This window comes from Amblyomma maculatum, chromosome 9, assembly GCF_055883805.1.
Source record: "Amblyomma maculatum isolate TAMU_Amacu chromosome 9, ASM5588380v1, whole genome shotgun sequence".
NCBI classification, from domain to species: Eukaryota; Metazoa; Arthropoda; class Arachnida; order Ixodida; family Ixodidae; genus Amblyomma; species Amblyomma maculatum.
Window position 1 is genome coordinate 77,426,756 of NC_139352.1, and position 25,389 is coordinate 77,452,144.

The 25,389-nt window shown below is 45.5% G+C and overlaps 3 protein-coding genes across 4 annotated transcripts in view; 2 read left to right on the forward strand and 1 right to left on the reverse strand.

Moving 5' to 3' along the window:
- Positions 1-10,694, forward strand: part of LOC146179497 (ninjurin-A-like) — a 28,473-nt gene extending 17,779 nt beyond the window's left edge. Inside the window, exons 4-6 of the mRNA XM_084579127.1 lie at positions 5,590-5,865; positions 8,836-8,990; positions 10,512-10,694. Coding sequence (XP_084435253.1) covers positions 5,590-5,865; positions 8,836-8,990; positions 10,512-10,548 — 468 coding nt within the window. The 3' untranslated portion in view covers positions 10,549-10,694. The remainder of the gene's footprint in view (positions 1-5,589; positions 5,866-8,835; positions 8,991-10,511) is intronic.
- Positions 10,695-11,856: 1,162 nt separating this feature from the next.
- Positions 11,857-20,316, reverse strand: slim (scruin like at the midline). 2 transcript variants are annotated; one of them, XM_084579125.1, is made up of 8 exons: positions 20,103-20,316; positions 19,853-19,977; positions 19,399-19,483; positions 18,538-18,692; positions 16,226-16,362; positions 15,523-15,674; positions 14,752-14,799; positions 11,857-12,682 (listed from the first exon to the last, which is right to left on the reverse strand). In XM_084579125.1, the coding sequence occupies exons 1-8, from the start codon at positions 20,155-20,157 to the stop codon at positions 12,330-12,332; spliced, it is 1,110 nt and encodes a 369-aa protein (XP_084435251.1). In that variant the 5' UTR covers positions 20,158-20,316; the 3' UTR covers positions 11,857-12,329. The 2 variants fall into 2 exon arrangements, with proteins under 2 accessions (XP_084435251.1, XP_084435252.1); XM_084579126.1 differs by lacking the exon at positions 20,103-20,316 and having other exon boundaries at positions 18,538-18,673; positions 19,853-19,979.
- Positions 20,317-20,545: 229 nt separating this feature from the next.
- On the forward strand, positions 20,546-24,856 carry tun (N-terminal glutamine amidase tungus). The gene has a single exon (XM_084579129.1). The coding sequence runs from the start codon at positions 20,870-20,872 to the stop codon at positions 21,491-21,493; it is 624 nt and encodes a 207-aa protein (XP_084435255.1). The 5' UTR covers positions 20,546-20,869; the 3' UTR covers positions 21,494-24,856.
- The last annotated feature ends 533 nt before the right edge of the window (positions 24,857-25,389 follow it).

Here is a 25,389-nt window from a genome sequence, read left to right on the forward strand (position 1 = left end):
AAACGAAATTATTTTACCGTTCAGTGCAACCTTTTGATCTAGCCCTCATTAAATTATCTAGTAATTCGAAAATTAAAATGCGCAGTAACTGTCTCATTGTTCGGCTGGTATGCGTATATCTCGATCGCCCCATGATGCTAAGGATGAAGCAAGGCTGTGTAGAAAGAGTAGGGAGCTCGTGGTGTTCCATCCGAACACCATAACCGCACCTCTTTTTTTTTGAATCCGCGCACTATTTGCTTCGAACATCGTGGGCGCACGAATTCGACCCGTGAGCATCGATTGATCGCCGTTCTGATGGGACCCGCCCCGTTGCGACGGCTGGGGGATATTTGAGAGCCCGGAAGATGATCTGCGGTGCGAACACACCCTGTGAAGGATTCCGTCTGCTTTGATTCAATGGACAGATCAAGCTAACGGACAAGACAGATCAAGATAGGTCGGCGCAGCTCCTTATTCTATCTCCATCGATATACGGCCGGGTTCGAACCCGTCACCATGCTGCCCACAGCATGGCGCCTTGTTAGTCAATGGGATATACCACTGCAGAGTGCCGCGGCATAGCTCGCCGCGGCACTCTATATATAACAACAGCCATAGCTCGAGGATACAACATAACATTCTGCTGGGTCCCGAGTCACGTGGGCATTAAAGGCAATGAGAGAGCAGACACATGTGCTGCTAAAGCCCGCGACAAGAAAATAAAAAGTATAAGCATACCTTACAAAGACTGTACGAAACTTGTACATCGCAAATTAAAATAAAAATGGCAGTCTGCCTGGGACAGTGAAGTAGGAAATAAACTACACTTAGTAAAGCCCATTTTGGGAGAATGGATGTCGTGCCGGCATCAGGAGCGTTTTATAGAAGTAATCTTATGCCCTTTCCCCATTGGACACACGCACCTGACACACAATTTTTTGTTGAAAAAAGAAGAGAAACCCCAATGCGAAAAATGCGGAGAGGAACTAACTATTAACCACATTTTATTCACATGCGCAGGTCTTTAAAGGATAAGGAAAACATTTTTTGCCAAATTTTACAAAGAATACATTCCTTTTCACCCTAAACTGATTTTAGAAGATGATGGACTTGTTGATTTATCTTGTGTTTTCAGTTTCATAAGGGAAGCAAATGTTTTACACAAGCTGTAAAAAAAATGAAACATACTTCATGAAGAGAAACTGAAACATTGTGCCAGGCACATCATGGTGTTGGTAGCTTAAGCGCCATTGAATCTAACACAACCCAAGTTTTTAAAAGGAGACTTTTTAAACAAATTAGTTTTTAACATACTCATTTTCCCATTTTTTGCAAAACAAAATTTTCACCTTGCTCGTGGCGCATGATAGCTTTATTTGCTTATGCGCCAAAAAAAACCAACACAACACAACAGTGCCGCGGATACCATGTCTGAACTCGGTACAACTATGGCTCCTCAATTCATTGTTGTTGTTGTATTTATTTACAGCTGCAAAATACAAAGCATTTTTGAACTCGTAGCCAATGTCTTTCTTTACCGGTGGCGTGAGGTTTCATTTCGCTTTAGGAGGTGTCTGTACATCGTTATTCAATTGTCATAGCCGCATGCTTGAAAGGCACGGAATACGTGGCGGCCGCCGTTTCCCGGGTGTATCAGAGACTCAAAGGTTTCCCCGGTGGTCGACCTCGCCCGTGCGAGAGACGGATGTCGATGCAATTAGGCGAGACCCGCCCGCGGTGCTTGCATCCTGTACAGATGCTGGGCGTCCCAACGGGACGTGCACATTCTTTCTCCTGCTGCGTGAAATATATGCAGCGTTCATTTGCGAACGGTTGCTTCATGCCCTCTAGTGCCGTTACAGTTTAACGAAGTTACGAAGCTTGAAGATGGTTTTTGTTCTGACGACTGAACACTGATATCAGCATTAAAAGTTAGGGAAAAGGCAACCACGTGCCTGACAAAGCGTCAAACTTCGCCATGACAGATTAAAAAACTCCCGAGGAACGAAGAATAAAAATTAAAAATTAAACGCAAGTGTACAAAAGAACGGCATGAATTTCTTCGCTATTAGCAGCGCTTCGCTGTATCCGGAGGCGGCGTTCGCGCGCGTATTGCGTATCGCGTGCCGGGGCGCGCTTGAAACCGGTAAGCTGTCTCCGACTGAATGTGGGTGTGTGAAGAGGGTGGATCGTTGCATCCAATGAGAGCAAAGGTTCACTTCCTTGGAACGATGTATTATCACATGCTGTGGGAGCGGATTGCCATTGGAGTCACGTGTTGCCGGATAATCTGTTATTTCGTTACGAACCGTTGGCTTAATCGCTACGACGAGGTTTAATTGTAAGCTGCTTCTTCTTTTCTTTTTTTTTTTTTTTTTTTCACTGCATCGCGTTCGCCGGCTCGGCATTTTTTAGCTCTTCTAGATACAAAAATATAGTCTTGACGCGTGGTCAGAAACCTCCACAGGGAAGAAATATGAAGGAACAAGTCGATTTCACGGCCAAAACTTGTTGCCGATATCCGAGGCGATTAGTACTTTGCAAATGCGGTCGCTGCTCGATTTGACAGTGCAGGAGTTTGCAAATATTTTCACTGACAGAAAACACTACGATATTGTCATTTTACATAAGGGCATGATTATTTTCATGTTTCGTATGTATCGAAACAGTTAGTGACCGCTACTGCGCCTCAACCTTGGGAGGTAATGTTTTATCGCTGCGTCGAAAAAAAGAAGAAAAACAACAGAATCTAAAAAAACTACGAGAAAGTTTCTCCCATTCTAGGGCATTGCCAAACTACTCAAAAGGAAGGGAAGACATTATGAAACGAAGCGCAATTGACGGTCGCACAGCACAAGAACAGACGTAAAAAAACAAACAAGAACTATGTATATATAAAAAACGGTGCAAGGGCAAGAATTCTATATTGAGGAAGCGGCGCTTATGCGATTACACCAGAGACAGGCCGGCATAAGTGCTGAAATATGCGCATAGCGTAGATGTGCGACACACGCGACGCTGTTGTGAAACCGCATTTTTCTTCTTAGGTTTTTGTTTTTTCTCGCTCCCCAGCACGCTAGTGGCAGAACTGCAAAACCGATCCATTGTGTTGCGTGGCCCATCAGGGCACTTCCGTACGATCCTGACAACTGCCGCTGTCAGAGCAGTGCTGCCGCTGGCTCGTGCCGCGCATTCGCCCCTGCTGGGAGCACTGAAACGGAGCGTGACTCATGCGGGACGCTTCGAGCGAGCGTAGGCGCCGCTCTGTCTGGCGCGCGAACAGCGCTGAGCGGTCTCTGTTCCCTAGGAGCTTCCCTAGCGCAAAACGCACAGCAGACGTGTGTGTAGCCAAGAGTTCCCTGTTCCCTAGGATTTTTCCTAGAGAAGCCAAGAATTCCCTGTTCCCTAGGATTTTTCCCAGAGACAAGCAGCAAGGTAGCAGACGGCGTAACGTGCGCGCCGCTCTAATTTCGGTTTCAGATGCGCGCAGCTGTATTTGCGACGCGCAGTGTTGATGAATGGAGGCGACGCCACGTTAATGCCACGTTGGCCGAGCATGGCGCATGCCCTGCCATGGCCGAATAGAGTTTGGCAAGTCCCGAGGAGTTGAACGCGATTGCCGCTCTGCCAGCGAGGCGCCTGATCTATCCGTCAGGTCGTCTCATCGTCTTCGTGCGTGCCCCAGTGGCACTAAGCGTCTTATTATTATTTTTTTTTCCGAAACTTTTTAATGACTAGTTTCTAGGTGCCCTGGACCAAGCCGTCACTTGACGCATAGACGGCGTGTGCCGAGGGAGAGAAAAACACAGGAACGCATAAAATTATACGGAGCATATGAATGCGGAGACTCCTAAGGTAAGGGTGTGATTTCACGTGCGTTGCGACAGCAAATGTTTTAGCCGCCGCGGCTGCTCAGTGCTGGTATTTTTCTGGTGAAGAGTACCTTGGATTATAAATTCAGTTCCACGGTAGATGTGGATGAAAAAAGAAATATTCAATTTCGCGGTTGAAATAATATGTCCAATCTCTCTGCGCTGGCGGTTACGGCCTTAGATCATTCCTGCTAATTATGGCATGTTATTTACTCTTTAATACTTTAATGCTACTCGCGACCAAAGCCGAACAGCGAGTCCTTTCCCCGCAAAAATTGATTTCATTTTTTTTTTCGGGCAACTAAACGTTCGTTCTGCAAAAACAAAACAAAACTTATGGCTTATTTTTTTTTTTCCTTTCGGGTTTAAGCTTGCCTGCACCGAGGAGGACAGGTCCACCGTTTGTAATTGATTCGCCCAGTGGCGTAACCTATTAAATCGGCGCAAAAATTAGGCGTCTATGTGTACTGTATGCAGTTTAAGTGAGAAATGGATCGGCGGTATGGCGCACGTGTTTTCTTTTGTTTTTTGTCTATCATGGTCGTTTGCGATTGTGATTACGAGAAGTGGACAATGGACAACCGCTGCACCGCCAACCTCTTGAATACCTAAGCGCAACTGGAATACCTAAGTTCACTCTTTCTTTTAACTTTCTATCTTCTGCATCCCATTTCCCCTTTCTCAACTTATGCCTCGTGGCGAACTTTACAAAAAAAAAAAAAAAAAAAAAGAATTGGGTAAAACTATCTCGCATTATCTCTCTGCCGTCAGAAAAAAGTAGCGCCGTCCAAGGCAGCACGCATACCTATATTGCTAAATAAAAAATAAATGTAAATATTTCTCAGAAGCTTTCTGAAGAAAATATTGAAGTGTTTTTGTTGTTGTTGTTTACTAGCGAGGTTTTCGATAAAGTTTTACAGCTTTCCTTTAGCCGGATGAATGTGCCAAGGGGGACGTTATGAATGGATTTTCTTCCCAACTGATATCTACTGTACCTGAGGATCACGAGATCGTGGTTGCGCACGAAATCTGGACTTGACGGTTTTCCACGCTGTCGACACGTGATCTAGAGTAATTTAAAGTACACGAGGCACGCACCTCGTTAAAAGGGGCTAAATTTTGTCGTTCTTACGACTAATTATTCGCAGCTGTGCATATTTAAAATCAAATATTTATGACGTGTTTGGCACTCGTTGCTCGTGACATTCCGGCACTTTGATTACTCCGACTGCCAGTGCGCTTAATTAAAATTTGAGTTAATTTTGAAAGTGACACTTCTTATAATGTAATCTGTTGGACCTCCGTAGCACGTGCTATTCGTAGACGAGTTTCTTTTTCTATTTTCTACAGAGCAGGGGAATATAGAAACCTCAGGTACGGGTATACCTTCGACGCATGCCTATTATAGTGCTGCATGCGGACTAATAGGCTTCTGAATAGATCGAGCTGTTCATGCATGGAGCAAACAGGCGGTGTACAAAGTTGCTGGCGTGGCTTTCAACCTCTGCGAACTCTGCACAAGGTTCCGGTCTGTCACTTCTCGCACTGTGTGGGATATGTTGTGAGAAAAACGTGGTTTACTGATCGGTTGATTGATTTATTGGTCGACTGATGTTCTTACCTCTCATTATAATCAGTCACTATAGCTACGGTAAGTGAACAGCATGTGGGAGGCCTTCGTATCGATTGTAGTTTCTTTCGGCTCACGACCCCCATTCCCCGCGCGCACGTGCAGGGTAGTCCCGAGGCCCCGTACCCGCCGGTGCCCGAGCCTGGGTTCGTGACCCCTCCCGGCCCCGGCGGCGGAGCCGTGGGCCCGGGAGGCAAGCGAGTCCGCTGCATGGACATGAACCTGTATGCGACAAAGAAGAGCATCGCGCAGGGCATGATGGACATCGCCCTGCTCACTGCCAACGCGTCGCAGCTCAAGCACCTGCTGCACGAAGGGCCCGAGGCGAATCGCTTCTACGGGCTCACCGTCGCCTGCGTCGCGCTCTCCATCGGCTTACAGGTATATTCCCGCTTAATGCGAATGCCCGGATAATACGCCAAGCTCTCAATTTTTTGCTGTCGCAACTCTGGCCATTAACTTTCGTAAAACCATCTTATGATCACACAATTGGCTGTCATAACTTTCCTTACAGTGCTTTCTACTTCGTGCATTCTCCTTTCTAGCTAATGAACATTCATGATGGAAAATAGCACAAAAGTACACGAAGGACGAAAGGAAGTAAGACACGGACAACTCGCCCAACTTTCGGCATTACTTAGCTAATGAACACAAGCTATGTCAAGTGTAAAGGGTCAAAAATTGACTTTCGTAAAGCGAGCGTTGTGTACAAGGCTTTCATTACTAGGCGGAGCAAAACAAAACAGCTTTTTTTTTTCTTTCTCTCTCTCACACTGTCCTTCCAGTTTCAGTTGCAGTCATTCCATTCGTGTCATACATGTTGAAACCGCCAGCGCGCATCGGCGGCGCGCTTATAGCGAAATTCATGCCGGTGCCACTGTGTGAAAATGCCAGTGTCTGCATATCGTCGGAGGGTGAAGCCTTGTCTCCCCTCAGTGACCAGCTACTTACAGTATAACGATCGGTTCCACCCGCCTTCACCCTTCAGATGCGTCATCACAATGCAACTCTACCCTCCAGTGGCTCTATCTACTTTCTTCCGCCCTCTACAATGCCTTCACTTACAGAAGTGGATAGAAAAACAAAAATATTGGAGATGAAATCGAGTTTAAAATACGCTTTGGGAATGCTAGCTGCGTTCCAGAAGCACCTTCCAAAAGCCACCAGAATGTTGATTGTCGGGAGTTAAAATATGGAAGGCTTAGAGATATTTTCAAGCGTGCGATGTATACTCGAAATAAACCGAGCTGTGCGATGTAGAATATATTGTGGAGGTTTATTATTAGGACTCGAGTTGGAAAGAAGCATTTACACTACTTGTTCGAAATACGTTATTTCTAAAGCAACCTGAGCTAATGAAAATCTCAGGCGATTGGCATTGCTATTGATACGTTACCATATATCTGCGGCTACGTAGAAACGTACGACTATCATGCGTAGTAAAACAGAACGGCTGTAAAAGTGATTATAGGTAAATATAGATACCGAGGATTGTTAGCACATGGTGCATCATATTTGACCCTTGTAAATGGTTGTGTGCCAAAAAACACAGGTTTGCTTAGGAGTAGGGGTCGATGTAACAGCCGGGCGTGTTTTACATGCTTGTAAAACATTAAGAAAGACTGGAAGTTCTTTGGAGTATTCATAATTTACTTTATTCTTTTGACTGAAAATTTGTGGGGTAAATAGGTTTTTGACAGTGATATTAAAGTCCGGTCGACAACTGTTGAAGGGGACGCTGCTACTACGTACAAAGGGCAAAATTTAGACATATATTTGATGGTTCATTGAGGTAATTTAGCTATTATTGTCATGTCGCCAAAAAAGTTACGCGCTGACGAATCGCGGCAACAGAGCTTTACGCCGCAGCCATGTCACGCCTTGTTACATACACGGACATCCTCCAGCATTATCGGCTCGAACGGTGTCTATACCCCCCTGCACACCGGGAACTATCCCGGCGCGAGGCCGTCCATTGGCGCAAAATACAAACAGAAACCTTTCCCAACCTATGGCTATATAGCAAAATTTTCCCAAATCTTATTGCACCTAGCTGCAAACACTGCTCACAACCGGCCACATTCATTCACATAGTGTGGACATGTATACGACACAACGCAGACAATACAGCTACAAGGGATGCGTGGGAGTCCCTCCTGCGCACCACCGAGCTCGCTCAACAGCGCCAGCTCATTCTGCGCGCATTGGAGGCCGCAGAGTCCCAAGGGATCCCTGCTGACCTTCTCTAAGCAGTGCAACCAGTCTTTCGGCTGGTTCCCCTTCTTTGGGAGTAAATAAAGAGTTTATCATCATCATCCATGTCACAAGGTCACTAAAAGAGAAAATGTATTCGTGGGCTAGCTGGCGGTTCTAGCATCACTTAGCCATATGCAGATGTTCATATGATGATATCCGCAGATTTGTCCATCACCATTAAGTCTCATTGCTAAAATAAATAAAATAATGAAGTAAAATATATGCGTCAGCCATGACATCTGCCATCACGAGGGTTTTAAAACAAGATAGGGCATTTTTGCAAAAGGCATAAAGTGAATGAATTCTACAAAAAAAAAAAATAAATAAATAAGAGGAGCTCCGGTGAGCAGCTCCCATTTCGAATCCACGTTCCCGTACATGTTCTATGCTGCTGGCCTAATCACTAACCCCTTAATTTGTGCCTCTGTTACCTAGTCGATGCTCCTTTGCATAATGTTGAAAGCTATCATATATGTGAAAGACAACCAGACATAGATACATAGGTAATAAAGCCCAGTTTAGGATTAGCTTGCCTGACTGGGAATTCAAAGGTCTCGATGGGTTCGATTTCTATCTCGAAGGAGCTATCCGAATTCGTAGCTCCTGCCAACTCGGCCGCGTCATGTCACGTGGTCTCATGGCGTCACACAAACCGCCAACCAATCAGTGCCGGCCATGCCGCCTGTCAACTACCACCTGCCAGAGGCATGCCTGTGATATTCCTCTCGCAACGCTGACAGCGTTGAAGCCAGATTTTCTGGAGAACGGGACTGCTCCAGGAAGCCCACATTATGGGCCAATGTTGGTTTTATATTGGCAATTCCGTACCTACATAGGATCCATGAAATGCCGACACGCCAATATTCGGCCAATGATTCGTGCTGCCTGGGATAAAAAGCTGTCGCGTTAAACGTGTCATATTGCATGTGCACTTGGCATCACGCCATAGTTCGCTCTCAGCTTGTTGTGATTTAACTCAACCAATAATGATGCACAGTTATCATTCATTATCTGACGTCATTCATCTGGGCCCGATTAGTAATGTTGTCTTACGCTCAGTGCCGTACTGACATGTGTATACGCAATATTACGCAGGTTCTGGTGGGAATTCTGCTGATTTTCAACGGCCGATACAACATCAACAAGACGCACCAGCAGCGACGAGCGGAGCTGTTCAACAACGTCATCATCATTGGTGTCTTTCTCATTACAGTCATAAACATATTCGTCTCCGCGTTCAGCGGCCCAGAGTAAGCATTGTTTTGTGAGGGGGGAAGGGAAAACGGCACTTCAGACAATGTATTCAGGCTTGAAATGGCACGCTGTGCGTGCAGAAGGACAGATGTCGGCTCGTGATCCGCGACAAAATTTTACCTGCCCATCTGCTCGTTTGAAAGGGCACTGAAGACAAAATGAAGTGGGCCTGAATTTGTAGCACGTCATGCTCAACAACAGTAAATTGCATGTGGCGCCACTATCGACCTGCAAAGGTCGGTGTAGGCACGCGTTAATATGGCGTACATAGTCAAACGCAAAGCACGAAGGTGGCTATCGTCACTGAGGTATCGGCGCGGTGCAGGGTGAGCAGCACCAACGAAGGCCATTAGATAAGAAGTGTCTAATGACTGGTGCGTCTTCGCTGCGACCGTCCCGGCCTGTGTATGACAAAGGAGAGGTAATCACCCACTAGGACGGGGCCCGCTGCAAGTCGTTTCACGCGCGCGCTGGGGTGAAGGTCACAGACAGGGTAAAGAGCTCGGGAGTGCCGGAAGGCCACTTATCGCAGTATGCGGCGCCAAGAAGTGCGGGAAGGATGCATCGAAGCGACACCGCCAAATTGGCATTGGCAGCAGTAGCGTTGAAATGACCAGCTGCGATGTCGACGCGTAGGCAACACGGGGCAAAAGGAAACGTTGCATTCTCGTCTTTGTTTTTGTTTTTTTCATTCTCTGTAAGAGAGGGGTGCGCATAGTTTACGGTTGTGGGGCAGGGCCCTCGATTTGGCAGCCAGATTGTGGCCGCAGGTCATTGTCGTTTGTATCTTTTTATTTTTTTATACACTTTTTGCCTGTACAGGTGTCTAGCGCCAAAATATTTTGCATTTTTCACCTTGAAGCTGTAATCATTCGATTCCTCGAAGCTCATCGAATTAATCTACAACCGGTGCTGAGCTCGAGAGCCCAGCTGGGTGTTCTGAACTGTGGCTTAACGTGGCATCTTCAGCTAAGCCGCGGTAGCCAGACCTATATTTTTCCATATCTTGCTGTAAATGCTGTATGTATTAAGCTTTTACATAAAGTTCAGTTCATCTCCGAGTTAGATCTCATCAAGTGCCGTCATCTGCGCCACTTTCCTGGAACAACTACACCACGAAAAATCACCCGATCATTTTCGATCGTAAGCAAACTGCGTCAGTGCCCTTTTCATACGCTGATCTCCGAGGATAGCACAGTTCGCCCTACCATTTGCTTCAAATTGCTAACCACGGAGTCATTTGTGGTCTTGGACTTATGGGCTTGAGTTAAGCGCTAGAATCATTATTAAATTCAATTTGATCTATAACAAAGGAGCCTAGCAGCCGGGTGCTCCCTCTGATATCACCATCCGACATATTTTTGCCGTGTTGAAATCTGCATTGCTAAATACCTGTTTACTGTCACGCCCGTCATTTCCACAGCACAGATGATTCAGAATTTCACGACTGTTTGCTGTTTTTATATGATCAGCAGAGTTAAACATATGCGATGTTTTCTTTTTCTTTTTTTTTTCAGCTTTCCCAAATGGACCGAACGCTCTCGTCTACCCTGAAACATGTATTAGCAACAACCACGTGATATTCAAGAAGCCTTTGCCTGGAATGTTCATCTGACATCGTCATCAACTGCCATTTTATTTTTATTTTGCTATGCTATTACAGAATTGTGTAATTAAACAGCTGCTTTAACGCACCTTGATCGCCACTGGCCTTGCGTCTCCAACTCGGATGTTTGAATTGCTCCGCAAGCTGCCGGTGAAGTCACAGCTGGTCGTGGGGAAATTCCCAGCAGCTCCAAAGTGCAACAATAAAGTCAGCATTAGTATTTCCCACTCTTTCATTCGCCATCACCACCGCACATGTGATGAGGAATTTCCTGCCGAATGTTCTCACTTTTCGAGCTTTTTCTAAAGTCATTTCTCAGGAGCAGATTAAAAATCGCTCCTCCCACACTACTCTTGTCCCATCAGAGATACTCGATGAAAAGGCAGCAGTGGCACTTGAATAGCTGTTAAAAGTGAGCTCTTTAATTGAATAGGAATTTTAGTGCATTTGGCTTGTTCCAAACACTTAAAAGACCGCAGCAGATTATGTGCACTCAAAATTGCTTTAAAGGTGTGCAGACATATAATTTTTGTGTTTTGCAACACAAAGCTGCAACACAAAAGTCCTGTTTCGAACATAACTATTCATGCATTGTACATGCCGCAAGTTTGAAGGCGAGAACCCAGCGCTGATGCATTGCGATGTACACTGGCTAAGACCTTTTCACAACCGTGCACCTGCGAGAAACCGGTTTGACTGGGCTGTGAAGCAGGTGTGGGGGGAGAATCCGCAGCTTTTTCCTGTGCTATGAGCACAGCGCAGTCTCCAATATGGCAGCGCCCTTTGGCCAGTTTTGAAAAGGTGTATAATAAATGCAGCCTGAAACTCCACCGAACATGTAATGCTTCCAAAGATGGCCTTGAAGCTTTTGTCAAAGATGCCTCTACTAGAAGATGTAATATGTACCAAACTCGAAAGCTTCTTGAACAAAACAGAGTTGTTCTGGTCTCAGCAGTTGAGCTATGGAAAATGTCTTCATGAAAACACTTGTCTACAGTAGTTTACTATGGCTGAAATTATACAACAATACTAGCACAATAATGTGCATCGCATTTGCTGCTGTGAGCAGCCTTCAACGAGTCAACTTTTATATTTCTGAAACTTCACTCCCCACTTGTACAGCACTAAGCAAACATTAAGTCATCACCTTTGCTAGCCATAACTAACGCTGCTTTATACACAGCCAGCTAAAAAACTGAGTGGCACTCACCGTGATGCTAGTATTGGCTCCCAGGACAGCATTAGCATACTGCGACTTATGTGAGCATAGACTTTATTAGTCAGTAGTTTACAGCAAGGCGCTCTTGCAGTCGAACAACACACCTTGAAATTCACAATCAACTCTCTAAAATGATTTTTTTTCTGCCAATTCACTGGTGTTAGAGGGTGGGAAAACTTGCATTGCACCTGTGCTCTGCAGAAGAACGCAGTAACAGTTGAATCCTTATTCCAGCTTAGCAACAGTAGGGTAAAATTACCCCGTCTCTCGAGAACCAACTGTTAAACTTTAACCAATGCGCTCCTAGCCAACAACAACCTGGAGGCAAAACGCAGATCCTTTCATGTCAGGCATCCAAGAAGTAGGCGGAAGCTCCTCGAGTTGACGAGCACTGCGGGCTGCAGATGCAGACTCACCGAAGTTCAACACAAAGTCTGTGTGCCTTTCGTACTGGTGAAGTCTTGCTTTCTCACCCACTAGCCAACACCGGAGAGATGAAATGAGTCCAGCTCAACGCTGCAGCCTCTCCAGGATGGAAAGGGGAACACCATCTCTCGCCAGCTGCTTGGCAGGCAAGGTGGCCAGCCAGGGGGCAGTATGTAACAGCGCCAACCAGGAGAGTTCGAGCAGGCTCGGCACAGTGAGCCACATGGACCAGAGACTATTGCAGCGTGACGTGCCGTCGACTGCTGTGACGCCGCCGAAGATGAACATCTGGCCGCTCTCAGACACAGCTGCCGCATGGAAGTAGACAGGGCTGGGCAGGCGCACTGGCATCCGATGCCATTGCAGAGTCGGCAGATCTAACCGCCACACATCATCTAGCACCCGCGTGCCATTGTGACCCCCACACACGAACACAGCTGCGGAACATAGGAAAAAAAAAGAAAACAGTAGAAGTTGGTGTTATGTGCGTTCTTCTCTGTTTTAGCAGAACACAGCAAGTGACATACATAAAATCTTCATAAGCTTTACCACACTCCCTCAATACTTTTTTTTCTGGTTACGAAACTCACGCCAAAGTTTAATATAGGGTCAGCGCTGGCCGCTAGAGGCGCAGTTGGGCACTGAAGGTCACGCATCCGCTGCCGATGCTGCAGGCGACCGTCATATTTCTAGTCTTATTTGCCCCTAAAAGTTCAAATTGTCTCATGGTTGTCTTATTAGGTGAAGTACATCCTTACGTCACTTAATTTGGCAATTGCACGAGAGACGAGGACAACGCTAACGATATACGTGTATGCCTCACCAGAGCAGATGCCAGGCGTGAAACTAACTGCACAGCACAGAACCTATTACGAATGAAATTGATAATGTTGCGGCCCACTTAGCTCCACTCTGGCCCCACTAAACGAGCCGCAGCACCGTTTACTTGTTTCTTGCCTACATGCTGTACTCTCCGATCGCAAAACTTGCAGCATGCAAGCGAAAACACCACCGCAGTTCGTGTTGAACAAGTAGCGCGTGATCACTACGTTAAGACGCAGTCAGATTTTCGAAATCTGATATCGGTTGGTAAATCGTCAGCAAACACATTTTCTCTGCTTTATTTGCCCTTGACGCTCTATGGTGATGGTCAGCGGCAGCGGCGTGCCGATGCGAGGCTACAGTGTCACCGCCTCACCGGTGCCACCACATCATCGAGATCGGAGCTGTCAGGCGCGCGTCAGCCTGCACGTCGTCGCGGTGCTCCGTTGTCTTCGCCGGCCAATAACCTCCGCCATTCTCTCTTGCGCCCTCCAACAGCCGCGGCGCGCGTCTGCTACAGCTCCCGTGGCATTGATTTTGATCTCTGCTTGAAGCTTTTTTCGGCCGCTAATTATGCAATTATAGTCATGAATTCGAGAAACGAATGCTTAAGGATAATAGCACGAGATTCTGCACTTCGGGAGTGTGCGCGATGTTTTCCCAGGAATGCACAGATAGCAACGGCTGCACCTTGGCGCTACAGCTGTTTACTAGCTGCGTACAAACAGATATCGTTGTTTACGTTTCGTAAAATGTGAGGTGAGCTAGCTGACCTCCCTCTGTTATCATTAAATTTGGGACCGCCGCGGTATTCCCTTGTTCCGAGCTCTACTGAAGACCGCACCGCCTATGTGGTTTAGACAGACAATTGTAAAATAGCTTGGAAGGCCTTCGAAATTCCTTGGGATAGCATAAGGCCGTTGCGCTGGCCTCCCCCAAGTAGTGATACCGCGTCGCCGTTCACAGTAAATTCCTCTACACGAATGATGTCCACAGCGTGAGAATGCTTTTCACAAACGCACATATTTAGAATCAAAAGTGAAGCCACCAGTCTTTTCCAGCGGTATTGAACACTTCCAATTTTTCGACAGCTCCTTGTCAGCAGAGAAGCGAAACGAGACCATCACGGTCACACCTTTATAGCCGAAACGGCATACTGGTACGCAGCAAGTGTTTGGCATGGATCCACGCACACTAGTTACATGATGCCAACGCACAGCATAACACCAGACGTCGAAATTCCTACCAGCGGCGATGCTTTCTGATCAGTCGATAGTGCTGAGCTCCTCGACGGTGTCCTTCAGCGCCCAGTGGCGGCGCGGCAGGCGCGGGCAGTATATGAACCTCTCTTGTAGCGTTACGGAGGAATTTCGTGACCAGAAAAAAAAAGTATTGAGAGAGACTGGCTTTACTAAGTTTTGCATGCTTCTCCAGAGCAGTTTAATTAAAGTAGGCATCACATCTGAATACTAACTCCTAGACCACAAGCTAAGCACAGCAGATATATTTAAAAAAAAGTAAAATGAAATCAAAGAAACAATGCAGCCTGATTAGAATAATGTTCAGATACAGGTAGTGAAGCTTGAGAGTATTTTCAAAGCTTATTCTACAAAATGAACACACGTGTAGCTTGATCACTCAGCAACAGTTAATGCCCCATTTGTAGAAAGAAGCAACCACTTACCGTCCCGATACTGAACACAGCTGTGGCATCTCCGTTTTGAAGGGAAACCTACAAGCACAATATCAAGGTACTAGTTCAGAAGAATGTCACTGGTCAAAAATACACAACAAGGCTCGAAGTAAAACTGACATATGGCTGATGGAGGTTTTTGCTAACAGACTGAAGTCTTCGACTAGTACAGGCACAGAAATGCCACTGACATGTCCACAATGTGTGTTGACAGGAAAGCTGGCTAATAGGGGGCAGCAAAATAGAATACTGTTTCAACTTCGTTGCCAAAAGATCCTGAGAAAATCATCCTTTTGCATTTACAACAAATCCTACACGTGTGTACTACATATATTTTACTCATCATGGTGGTTTGAAGTGAAACTCACATACGGCTAATGGAGGTTTTTACGTGTATTGCTACCGAGTGCAAGATTGCAGGATGAAGCCTCGGCTGCAGTGGCCACAATTTGATGATTTCAAAGCACCCAAATACCTGCGTACTATGCAATGTTGGTATATGTAAGAGAACTCCAGGTTGTAAAAACTATTCCAAAGCCCTCTACCATGACGCCGCTTGAAGGCTATGTGCAATGTTGAAACGATAGCCCTATATATTGGACAAAATATGTGTTATGTGCATCTGCTATACAAAGAGGAGATTTCCAGCTATATTTTGCCACTGCATAAGGAACAGTGATGGCCAGTCATCTCTGCGCAAACAATTCTCACAAGACATGGCACGTGGGAATGTCAGTGTTCCAAGACTGCCAGGTTCCTTACCATGCGGAGGGTCGGGTGCTGTGAACAGAAGCTCCCAGCGCAGGAGGGTGGTGTTGAATGCTGGCAGCTTGCGCAGGGGCAGGCTATCCTGTGCCGTACCACCCCCAAGCACGATGATGCGATTTTTGTACACAGCCAGCTCATGGCGATACCTGCAAGACATCTGGAAGTTGGTACCAGCAAGGTCTGCACGAGTTACGGTCACTGCAAGGCACACATGTACAGCCCTCCAGCACTCCATAAGTGCTTACAAACAACCTCATGACATGCAGCAGCAAGTGATCCACCGTAATGAGCAATGGAAGCCATATTAAAAGGACATATTACGACACCTAGCCAAAGCAACATTTTTCAGCAGCAAAAAAAAAAAAAAGTGCAGTCGACAAAAAAAGTGGCCCCGGCAAGTGATTTGTAATATGAAAGCCGCCATAAAAAAAAGAAAAAAGACAATGTTCGGATTGACCAGGAAGATTTTGGAAAAGGAAGTCAACAAGCACCAAGTTGGGGCCAGCTGGTCTGGCCAGCTGACAGACCAGTGCATCATGTATTTTTGCTTACACTGATGTGCTCTACGCAGCATGTCTTTTCCTTCTGTTGCCACACTGCACCCACTCCTGGCAATCACCCAGTGGCATTCAAGGCACCATCCGCCGCAGAACTGAGAGTCACAAAAATTGGATACGAAACAGGAAAGCCTGCTTACCTTCGCGTTGGTTCTGAGTGGCAGTGGAGCCGCTTCCACGTGAGGTCACTCAGGCACAACTGGTGAACGTCCATGGAGTATTCGAAGCCCGTCGTGCCCCCAAGGACATACAGGTGGCCCATGTGCACACACATAGCCTGCAAAAGCCAAGGAGTTAAGGGGAATTTTCAGTCAGAGCTGCGCTTCCTGAAGAAGAGGCTGCATAAAACACAATCATCAGACATGCCACTGAGCTCAGAGTCTCCATCTTACTGAACACAGAAAAAAGAAGAAAAAGGTGACTTGGCAACGTCATCAGTGCTTGCTTGAGCACATTATGCAACATCTTACTAACCTGTTGGTCACTCTGGCTTGAGTGTGTTGACATACGAAGCCAAGAAAACAAGACTTAGGCTGATAATTTCTATCACAATCAGAACAAATTAAGCTTTCCACAGACACCTCATACCAATCTTCATTACAAGTGGCCTCAGAGCATAGGTATTAAAATGAATACATTGAACGCACTTTTCTCTCAAATGACACGATTCGAAATGTCTATAAACTGCAGTAAATGTTGGAGAAGGTCAGCTTTTTGGAAATGAATGGATCGTGTTTGAAAATGTGTGTGGAGTGCCTTTATTCACCACATGATACGAGGCAGAGTAAGTTGATACAAGGGTCACAATCACATTTCATAAGGGTAAGGGCGTACAGCTGTGAGGGAGGGCCACATACTTCAAGACAGAGAGAGAGAATAAACTTTATTAATGTAAAGTACTAATTACATGGGCCATTCACCCAGGTTCGGGAAACAATCAGCTAGTGCTGAAGGGGGAGCTCTGTGTAAGCCAGCTTCGCCTTCCACTGCTCATCCCCGAGTTCTTGTAAACTGTACGCTTTACGTTGCTCCGGGCAGTTCCAGACCATGTGGTGGGTGTCAGAAACCTCTCCGCAGGCTGGACATGCATTTGTGGGATATTTTGTGGGCAAAATCTTTTTGTGTTGATCTGTGTTTGGTAGTGTGTGGCCTTGCATGTTTCGCCATATAGTACAAGGCTTCCTGATGAGTGAGGTCTTTGTGGGGGCTGCGTATTTCATGCAACTAAGTCGGTGGTAGTTAATGATTTCACAGGATGTTGGTGAAGACGAAAGTTTAGAGGTGAATGATGACGGGGTACGGAATGTATGTAGAGTATAGTAAAGAGTGCAACCTTGACGCAACGTTAATAGGTGACTTTTTGCAAGGGCCCTGCTGACGACAGGCTATACATGTAATATATCTTCTTCACCCGTTATAATTTCTCAATTGTGAGGGAAAAGATGATGGTAAGTACAAGGTCGCAGATGTTTTCTGAACTTTTACTGGCATGTTCCATTTAAGCCTAATCACATATGCATCAGTGGCTACAATGGCTGCTGCTGATATATGGAGTAAAATGTAATTTAGAAACGCATGTTTCTTCGGCAAGCTACAGCTATGTTACTTGCAGATTTCGAAGCAAGGAGGAAGCTGCATATTGCATCAGAAACTGACTTCATGAATTCATTTACTTACTCGTGGTAGAAGTTTCACGATTTTCTTTGCAAAGCCTGTACTCGTGCAGCATCAGGACATGATGAGAAATGGCACTTGGTGTGCGCAGATGACCATAGTGTGCAAAAACCACAGTGGAGAAAGTTTAACAGCAAGGAGCACCGTTGCAATGCTTCTGTTATTGAAATGATATATATTGCCAAGTGCCTAGCGGCGCGCGACAGCCGTGCTTGGTGCCGACGACGACGAAGCGGTTGTTGGCACGAGCGGCGCGCTGGTGCTGGACTCTGTGATCGGAACTACAAGCCGACCTTATTCTCAGGTCCTCGGCTACGTGTACCTTCACGGCTCCCTGTGACTTGAGTCGTGACAATATGTATTTTCAATATGCCGATTAAAAAATGCACTTGCTTAGTAAAAAAAAAATTGGTTTATATGATGTTCTATATTTGGCCAATAGGAGATGAGGCCACCTATAATTCTGGGCAAATTTTATACTTATGTGTTTTTCTACTCATTTGCTGCAATTTACATCTAGCACATTAAATGCAATGACATTAAATAGTAAAGCAATGCTTATTTTTGCATTATTTTTGGCCAATGTCATGGTTCTGCAGTTGCTGGCACACTGGCCTATAGTGCTTAGAGCAGAGCATCCATGATGGTTAAAGTGGTCTTTAGGAAACCTCATGCTAACTCCTACATACCTCAAGGTGAGAGTTAGAAACTCCATGCATTGCAGAGAAACTATATCTCTTGCATGCACAGAAAAACAAATATCAATGCTACAACATACCTGGCCATACTGCTCGTAAGGTAGGTCACCAGTGGTTGGCACGAGGTCCCAGTGGTGAGTGCGAAGATTGAACGCATATAGCCGGTTGGAAATTCGCTCCCCAAAGGGCACCCCGGTGCCACCATACACCAGCATCCTGTCATGGTGCAGCAAGGCTGAGCCGCCAATGCAAGACAAAACACAAACAGTTAACTGATACTTCTTACGTCATGCCAAAACAGGGTGGAAGTCCCTGTGACAGTTAGCAGCGACTACATTAGTGATTTACAGATGTGCTAGCAGTTAAGTAATGCATTGCCATGCATGCATTCCTTACCACGTACAAACAAGAGCAGACTTGCTCAGAGCTCTCACCTCGGTGCTCGGCAAGACAAAAGGTAAATTCTAAAGACAATAGAGGCTCTCCAAAAAAATTCCCCTAAGCACTGCTGTAAAACTATAAAGCATATGCACCAGGGCTCCCAATATAGGTACACAATGATTTCATCTTATTTGCAACGCAGCGAACAACTCCAATAAGTACTCACGTTTGTACATAAAAAAGTTTGTAGAGCTCAGACAATTTAAGGAAAACCGAAATCATGAATGTGTCTTCCATCAGATTCCACCTCTGGCAAGAAACAATGCGTGGGGCAGGATAGGGATATTTCTTTTAAATACAGGATTATTTATCTGACTCTTTAAACCATATGATAATGATAGCGCTACAACCCTGCTCTGGCTGTCTATCGTCGTATACCGGCCGAGGGTACTCAGTAAATTCATTGCCAAATGCAACTCGATTGGTCATATTCGCGGCCGAAATAGCTGCATGCATTGGCACGGCTAGCTGTCGTCGAGCGGGAATTTACAATTACTTACCCGCATGCGAGGCGAGTTCCGTTGGCACGTTTCCCGTCATAAGCAGGTTGGCCCACCTTTTGGTGTACGAGTTGAACATCCATAACTGCCAAAACAAGAAGAGAGAGCTTTCACTCAGGGTCATTTTACTGCCCTCATTACATTTAAGGAGTGTTCTAAAACGTCACGCACGGATGTTAAAAAAAAAGGAAGATTAAAGTCCCAGAACCAATGGAACCACAGCTCTCGTTAGAAACAAAGAGTGCTCCCCGGACTTGCTATCGTCAAGACAGCACGGCAAGGCACACTAATTTGAAGCGATAATTAGAAAACAGTGATCGCGGCCAATGAGATCGCTCACTGAAGAAAGTATAGATATAGATTGAAGCAGCACGCCCGGAGTAAACAAACCGTTCCTATCTCTTCTAGCATTAGAACGTGACAGTTTGCGACACGGGAGCGACTGGGGACTCACCTCCTGGAAGAGAGCGCTACTTGGATCATCACCCGCGTTGTCCGGGTTGTAACCCCCGAATGCGTACACGCTGGCACCGCTGGCAACTATTCTGTGCCCACTGCGGGGTTTGGGGACCGTCGGACCTGCGTACAGACGGACGCACGGCACACGAGTTGGTAGTCTCAAACGGTAGCCTTTTGGCATCGCCGTTTGAATCGCCGACACGAGCGATCGGCTCTCGTGAGAGAAACAGAAGGGTTGCTGTCACCTTTGTGCTCGACGATTTCGATGACCAACGGACGGAAAAAGAAAACATCCGCCATTATGGTCACTCCATGTGGCTGTCGCGCTGGCTGTGGTGCCTGCTCCTCTGCGCCGCCTTCCACGGCGCCAATCAGCTGGCTCCTGCACCTTCCCTGGCTCGTTCGAAAAGCGAAAGCAAGAAAAGGAAAACAGAAATGTCGTCATCCGCGAGACACTCACCTCACCCCCTCACCCATCGCCTCCTCTACCCTCACCGCACTTACAGATTTTCGTTTCGGGTTATCACCATGCGTATAATGAAGACTGAATTCTTATTATTTGACAACGTTTTACTTTTAAAATAACATTTTAAATATAACTTGCAAGTTGGTGCGTCCTTTATGTAAAATAAAATAAACTAATATTTTAAAATTGTACTTAAATGGTACAAAACGAAAGTAGTTTTATTGCTCTTAGGTAAGAGTATAATTGGTACCTTTTAAAACAGTAATGACATAAAAGATTTCATTCGGTTAATTCAGCCGCAAGCTGTCGCGGTCTAAAGCCCTAAAGCATCTAAAGTATAGTGAACTAATCTAAAGTGACGTTGGTCGGTCATGTATGATGGCTGCCGCCGCTAAGCTCGATGACAGTGATGACAGTTATTTTTTAGTGCTCGTTTTGTTTAGCGCTGAGTGACGTGTGTGTATCACTGCTCTTGAGCGATTAGTTTATCGTTCAACTGCATCGCTAGGTGCCACGCTTGACGCCTTACGGCCAAGCGAGTTCGAAATGACCACTAACCATGCAGACCTGATGCCGGAGCAACCTTCGGGAGGTCTGGCTGTTCCCGCAGCCAGCCAGTGCATCTACACTTCTTGCTACTGCGAAGAAAACGTCTGGAAGCTCTGCGAAATTGTGCGGGTGTGTCAGCCCGAACTGTTGCCGCACTGTTTTGTGGCATTCGTATCGAATCACCGCCAAGCTGTGCCCATCTGGTGTCAGAAAAGCAGCTCGCGTGCCGACGGCATGTCCGTGTGGGACTACCACGTCATATTCTTGTATAGGCCACCGGTTCGCGGGCCCTGCCTGGTCTACGACCTCGACACCACGCTAGGCTTTCCCGAAGAGTTCGACACATACGTGAGGGATGCTTTCAGGCCGCACGTAGGCATCAATCCCGAGTTCGCGCAGATGTTTCGCGTCGTTGGCGCAGCCGAGTTTCTGGACAAGTTCGCGTCCGACCGGTCCCGGATGAGAAGTGCTGACGGAACCTGGCTGAAGCCACCCCCGCCTTATCCCTGCATCCAGACCAACTCATGCGATAACAACATTGAGGAGTTCATCAGCGTTGACGAAGCCGTCGGTGTAGGCAAGGTTTACACGCTAGGGCAGTTCGTACAGAGGTTTTCTTAGGCGAATCGTAAACCGAACGAAACTGCGTGATTGTAGTGAAAGAGTAACGAAGTGTGGTTTTGCTAGCAAATTAAACAGCAGCTTTATCTCGCGTTCTAGAAGTATTTGTCACCTGATAATGGGCACTGTGCACATACATGGGTGAACTGTGTGTAAGTAAGCATGCAGTATCTTCAGTTCTGCTCAAAGTAAAAGCAATGAGAAGACAAGCTGAAATCGGGAAACTTCAGTATGCTGTTCCTGTATGTCCACTTGGCTTTTCTTTTAGTTGTGTTAAGACCTTGCCTTGCTAACTAAGTCCCGCAAAGCTCTTGTCTTGTGATGGCTTACACAGAGTTGGCCGGGTGCGTATATCTGTGCAGATGTCTAAAAGGATGCACACATTAGTACATGCAGCAGATACGTTAGTGGCCGCCATTTGAGATCTCATAGGAAGGTTGGGTGCCCTCTGATAGTCGGTGAGGTGCATGGAACTTTTTACCGGAAAGATGTAAGCAAGATCCATGATCAGTTCATGCTTTTAGGTTAAACTGTGTCGCAACTTATGTTATCTTTTGTTGAGTTGAGGTTTAGTGAATTGTGAGTAGTCTGGTGCTGTTACTGCAGTTATTTCCCCTTTAGTGTGCTGAAAGATTGTCAGCTGGCAGTTGTGGCATGTAACATCTCTATGAACATCTTCATGATAATTTTTTTGCAGTCTAGTAAAATAAAGTCTGCAGCTCTGGGTGTGGAACAGGATGGTTCAGTCACATCGGAGGATTTTCTTTGCCGCAGATTTGGTGGCTCTAGCTTCGTTCACATGAAGAGCAGCATTTGCGTTTTGCTGTGACAGAACTGTTCCCACTGATCTGCAGTGCAGTAGTGTGTTTGTGGCCATTCCGAACTGAGAACAAGGTGGAAGTGCCACGCTGTGGTAGCTAGGCTGCCTCATTTATACAGGGACATGCTTTTGGACTAAGCCCATCTAGTTTATGTAGATAAAGCAATTTCTTTGCACACACAGCAGAAGAGATAACTGTTTTGCTGCTTCTTTGATCATAGCATCAGTTCTGCAGCTTTTATTTCAGCAACTAGCTACTTCAGAAGTACTGTAGTTTTAGCTGAACAATATCAGAGAGAGGGAGAAACTTTTTAAAGAAAAGGGTAGAAAATTTAACCAACATTTCAAATTCGCTGACTTGCTACTTTGCGCAAAGGAGAGAATTCAAAAGAGAGAAAAATCTAGGGAATTTGCAAAGAATGAACTAAAGGAAGTAAAAATTATGAGCCATGAACTATGAGGATGAGGTGCATTAAGGCACCTAAAAATGTTGCACTAAGCAGTTTGCTAGAAATTAGAGGTCATGTGCAATGTCCTACAAATGGGCTGACAGTATCCATTGCATAGAGATTACACAATAAACATGGAATATTTAAAGTTTGTCTTCAAGGATCGTATCTGTAAGTAGGAAAATAAATTAGTTCATTGTATGTCTCTCCCACCTATGGTAGACTAAGGGACCTAATACACAATCCAGTGTTAGATGCAGTCATGGGCAGTATCGATGATACATGCTATATTTAGATACATTTTGTGTATCGGTATAAGGTATCGTGTTTTGAAAATGAAAGTATCGGTATCGAAAATACATATTTAAGGTATTGTGCATTTTGAAGATGCTCGATACTAAAGAAAACGTCAAATATTGAAACAGCTGTGAGACTTTGGGTGGACGGCGCTCGCTCAGACGGTAGTACAGTTCCTGAGGCAGCTCGGCTTGTAGTACCACCTGAGTTCCCTACAAATGCCCCGGCCTCTCAGTGTCAACCACATTTTCAGATTCCCTTTCTTTAAAACTGAAGTAGACAATTGTAAGTAGGTGCTCACGAGGCGCTTTACTTTTGAGCACCGAGTGCATACCATGAAGTTTTAATAAGCCTTTTAACAGACACGCAGACAAATATGAACAAAGCGGAAACTCAAGACGAACACTCAGTAGAGATCACGCACACTGCTGTACCCATTCTTCCTCCCCTTTGCCACCCGCCCCTCGTCTCTGCGGCGTTTGATTCTCGTCAAGCAGTGCCCTCAGTGTGCTGTTGAACGCAGTAACGTATGCACAACCAAAAATTCCTGGGCTCGCGTGCCGGCTTTGCTTGACGGCAAGAATACCAGCTTCTAAGGCCTCAATCCACCACGATGCAGTCTGCTAACCACGTTATTGTAGTTACGGCATTTGACAGAAAACAAATTCATCATTTGTAACTGCACAGGGAACAGGCTTTTACTTGGAGGGTGGCTGATCCTGGCTCTTTTTATCTGTTGTAGGCCGTCAATGCACCCACCACCGCTTCGGTGGTGGACGACGACTGTTGCGGCGCGCATCCTTAGCTCTCTATCTTCCTTTTCTTCTCTATTTTCTCTTCTGTCCGCACGAGGCAGCAGTGTGGCTCAGCTACAGAGCCAGTAGCAGACCCGTGCATTTTCTTTTCCTTCTTCCTACAGCCGCAACAACAAAATATTACGTACAAAATTTTATGAAATCCACGACATGAAAAATATATGAATGCAATTTTCCAGCACACATCGAATAACAAATTATGCGTTGTCAAACAATATTTTTGCGTAAAACATTTCAAGCCTTGAATAAAACTTGTAAAGATATCTCTATGTTAAAAAAAAGCTAATTTTTGAAATATGCAAATTGAGTAACACCATATTAGCCACTTTCGGTTAAAGAAAAGGTACTTCTACCTTTTATCTACAACCAGCCGTAGTTCACTAGTGATGCTAGTGAACCTCGAGTTTCCAAACTATCTCCAGGATGCTTGAGTCAACACGGCTATGGTTTACTCTTACACGCTAATAAAAGGCATCTTTATCTAATACAACACTGCACTGTGCTCGTGTTTTGTATGTAGAGAGGCTTTTCTCATTTCCATCACTTTTAGCACGTCCATATTGCGCTCTTGCCGGACTAAATAACTTTCAGCCATTTTATTTTTCTTGTTTTCCTTCTAGCTTTTAACAATATGTAGTGCTTCAAAAGTTTGTTATCACACTAATGGCATTATAACTGCTCAGTTCTCCAAACGCACGCAGGTTGCACCTTTGTATTTGCATGTATAACCAAGCGCTCACAGGTCGGTTTGCATGAAGAGCGTTAGAAATATTTCGCTAGGCTGCTTGTGGAAGCAATCGCTTATTTTAACCATGGCTTCAGTTCAATGTAAAGTTCTGACAAGGACAGCTGCCCAATCAATAACTCCGTGCTGACGTATTCGTTAAGCCCTTTCTCAAAAACTACGCCATAGGAATGCCCTAAAGATTCCAGAAAGCACGGTAAAATTTCCTAATGCCGCTAATCGTATTGCTATCTTTATTATGTTAGGATTTCAGTGTTGTATCGAAGTATCAACGATACAGTACCGGATATCTGTATCGAAACTTGATTTTGATCCTGTATTTTGTGTTGTCATCGGAAGTACAATTTTCCAGGGTATCGAGTATCGGTATCGAAGATGGTTTTTTCAAAGTATCTTGCCCAGCCCTGGTTAGATGTACTTGGATGAGCAACCCCATTAGATGTTCTTAATGTGCATGTTTTTCGGCATACACTAGGCATTGTAACAGTATGCTCCACTGTTTCGACTGTGCCATAGTTGTCGCATTAAGGATCGCTCTTTCATTCTTAAAGGAACTGTAACCTGTTTGTGAATGCAGAATTAGTGTCTAGATGGCGAGGAAGTTGGGATGGTTTTTGACATCTGAAATGAGGCTAAACGGAATGATAAAATGGGTAAGGACATGTTGGTAAGCTCCAAAACTGGTTCTTTTTGCACATTTCTTGGACATTTGGAATACACCTGCGTTTATGAAGAAATTTCACTTGTAGCTATGTGGTTCAAGACCTATG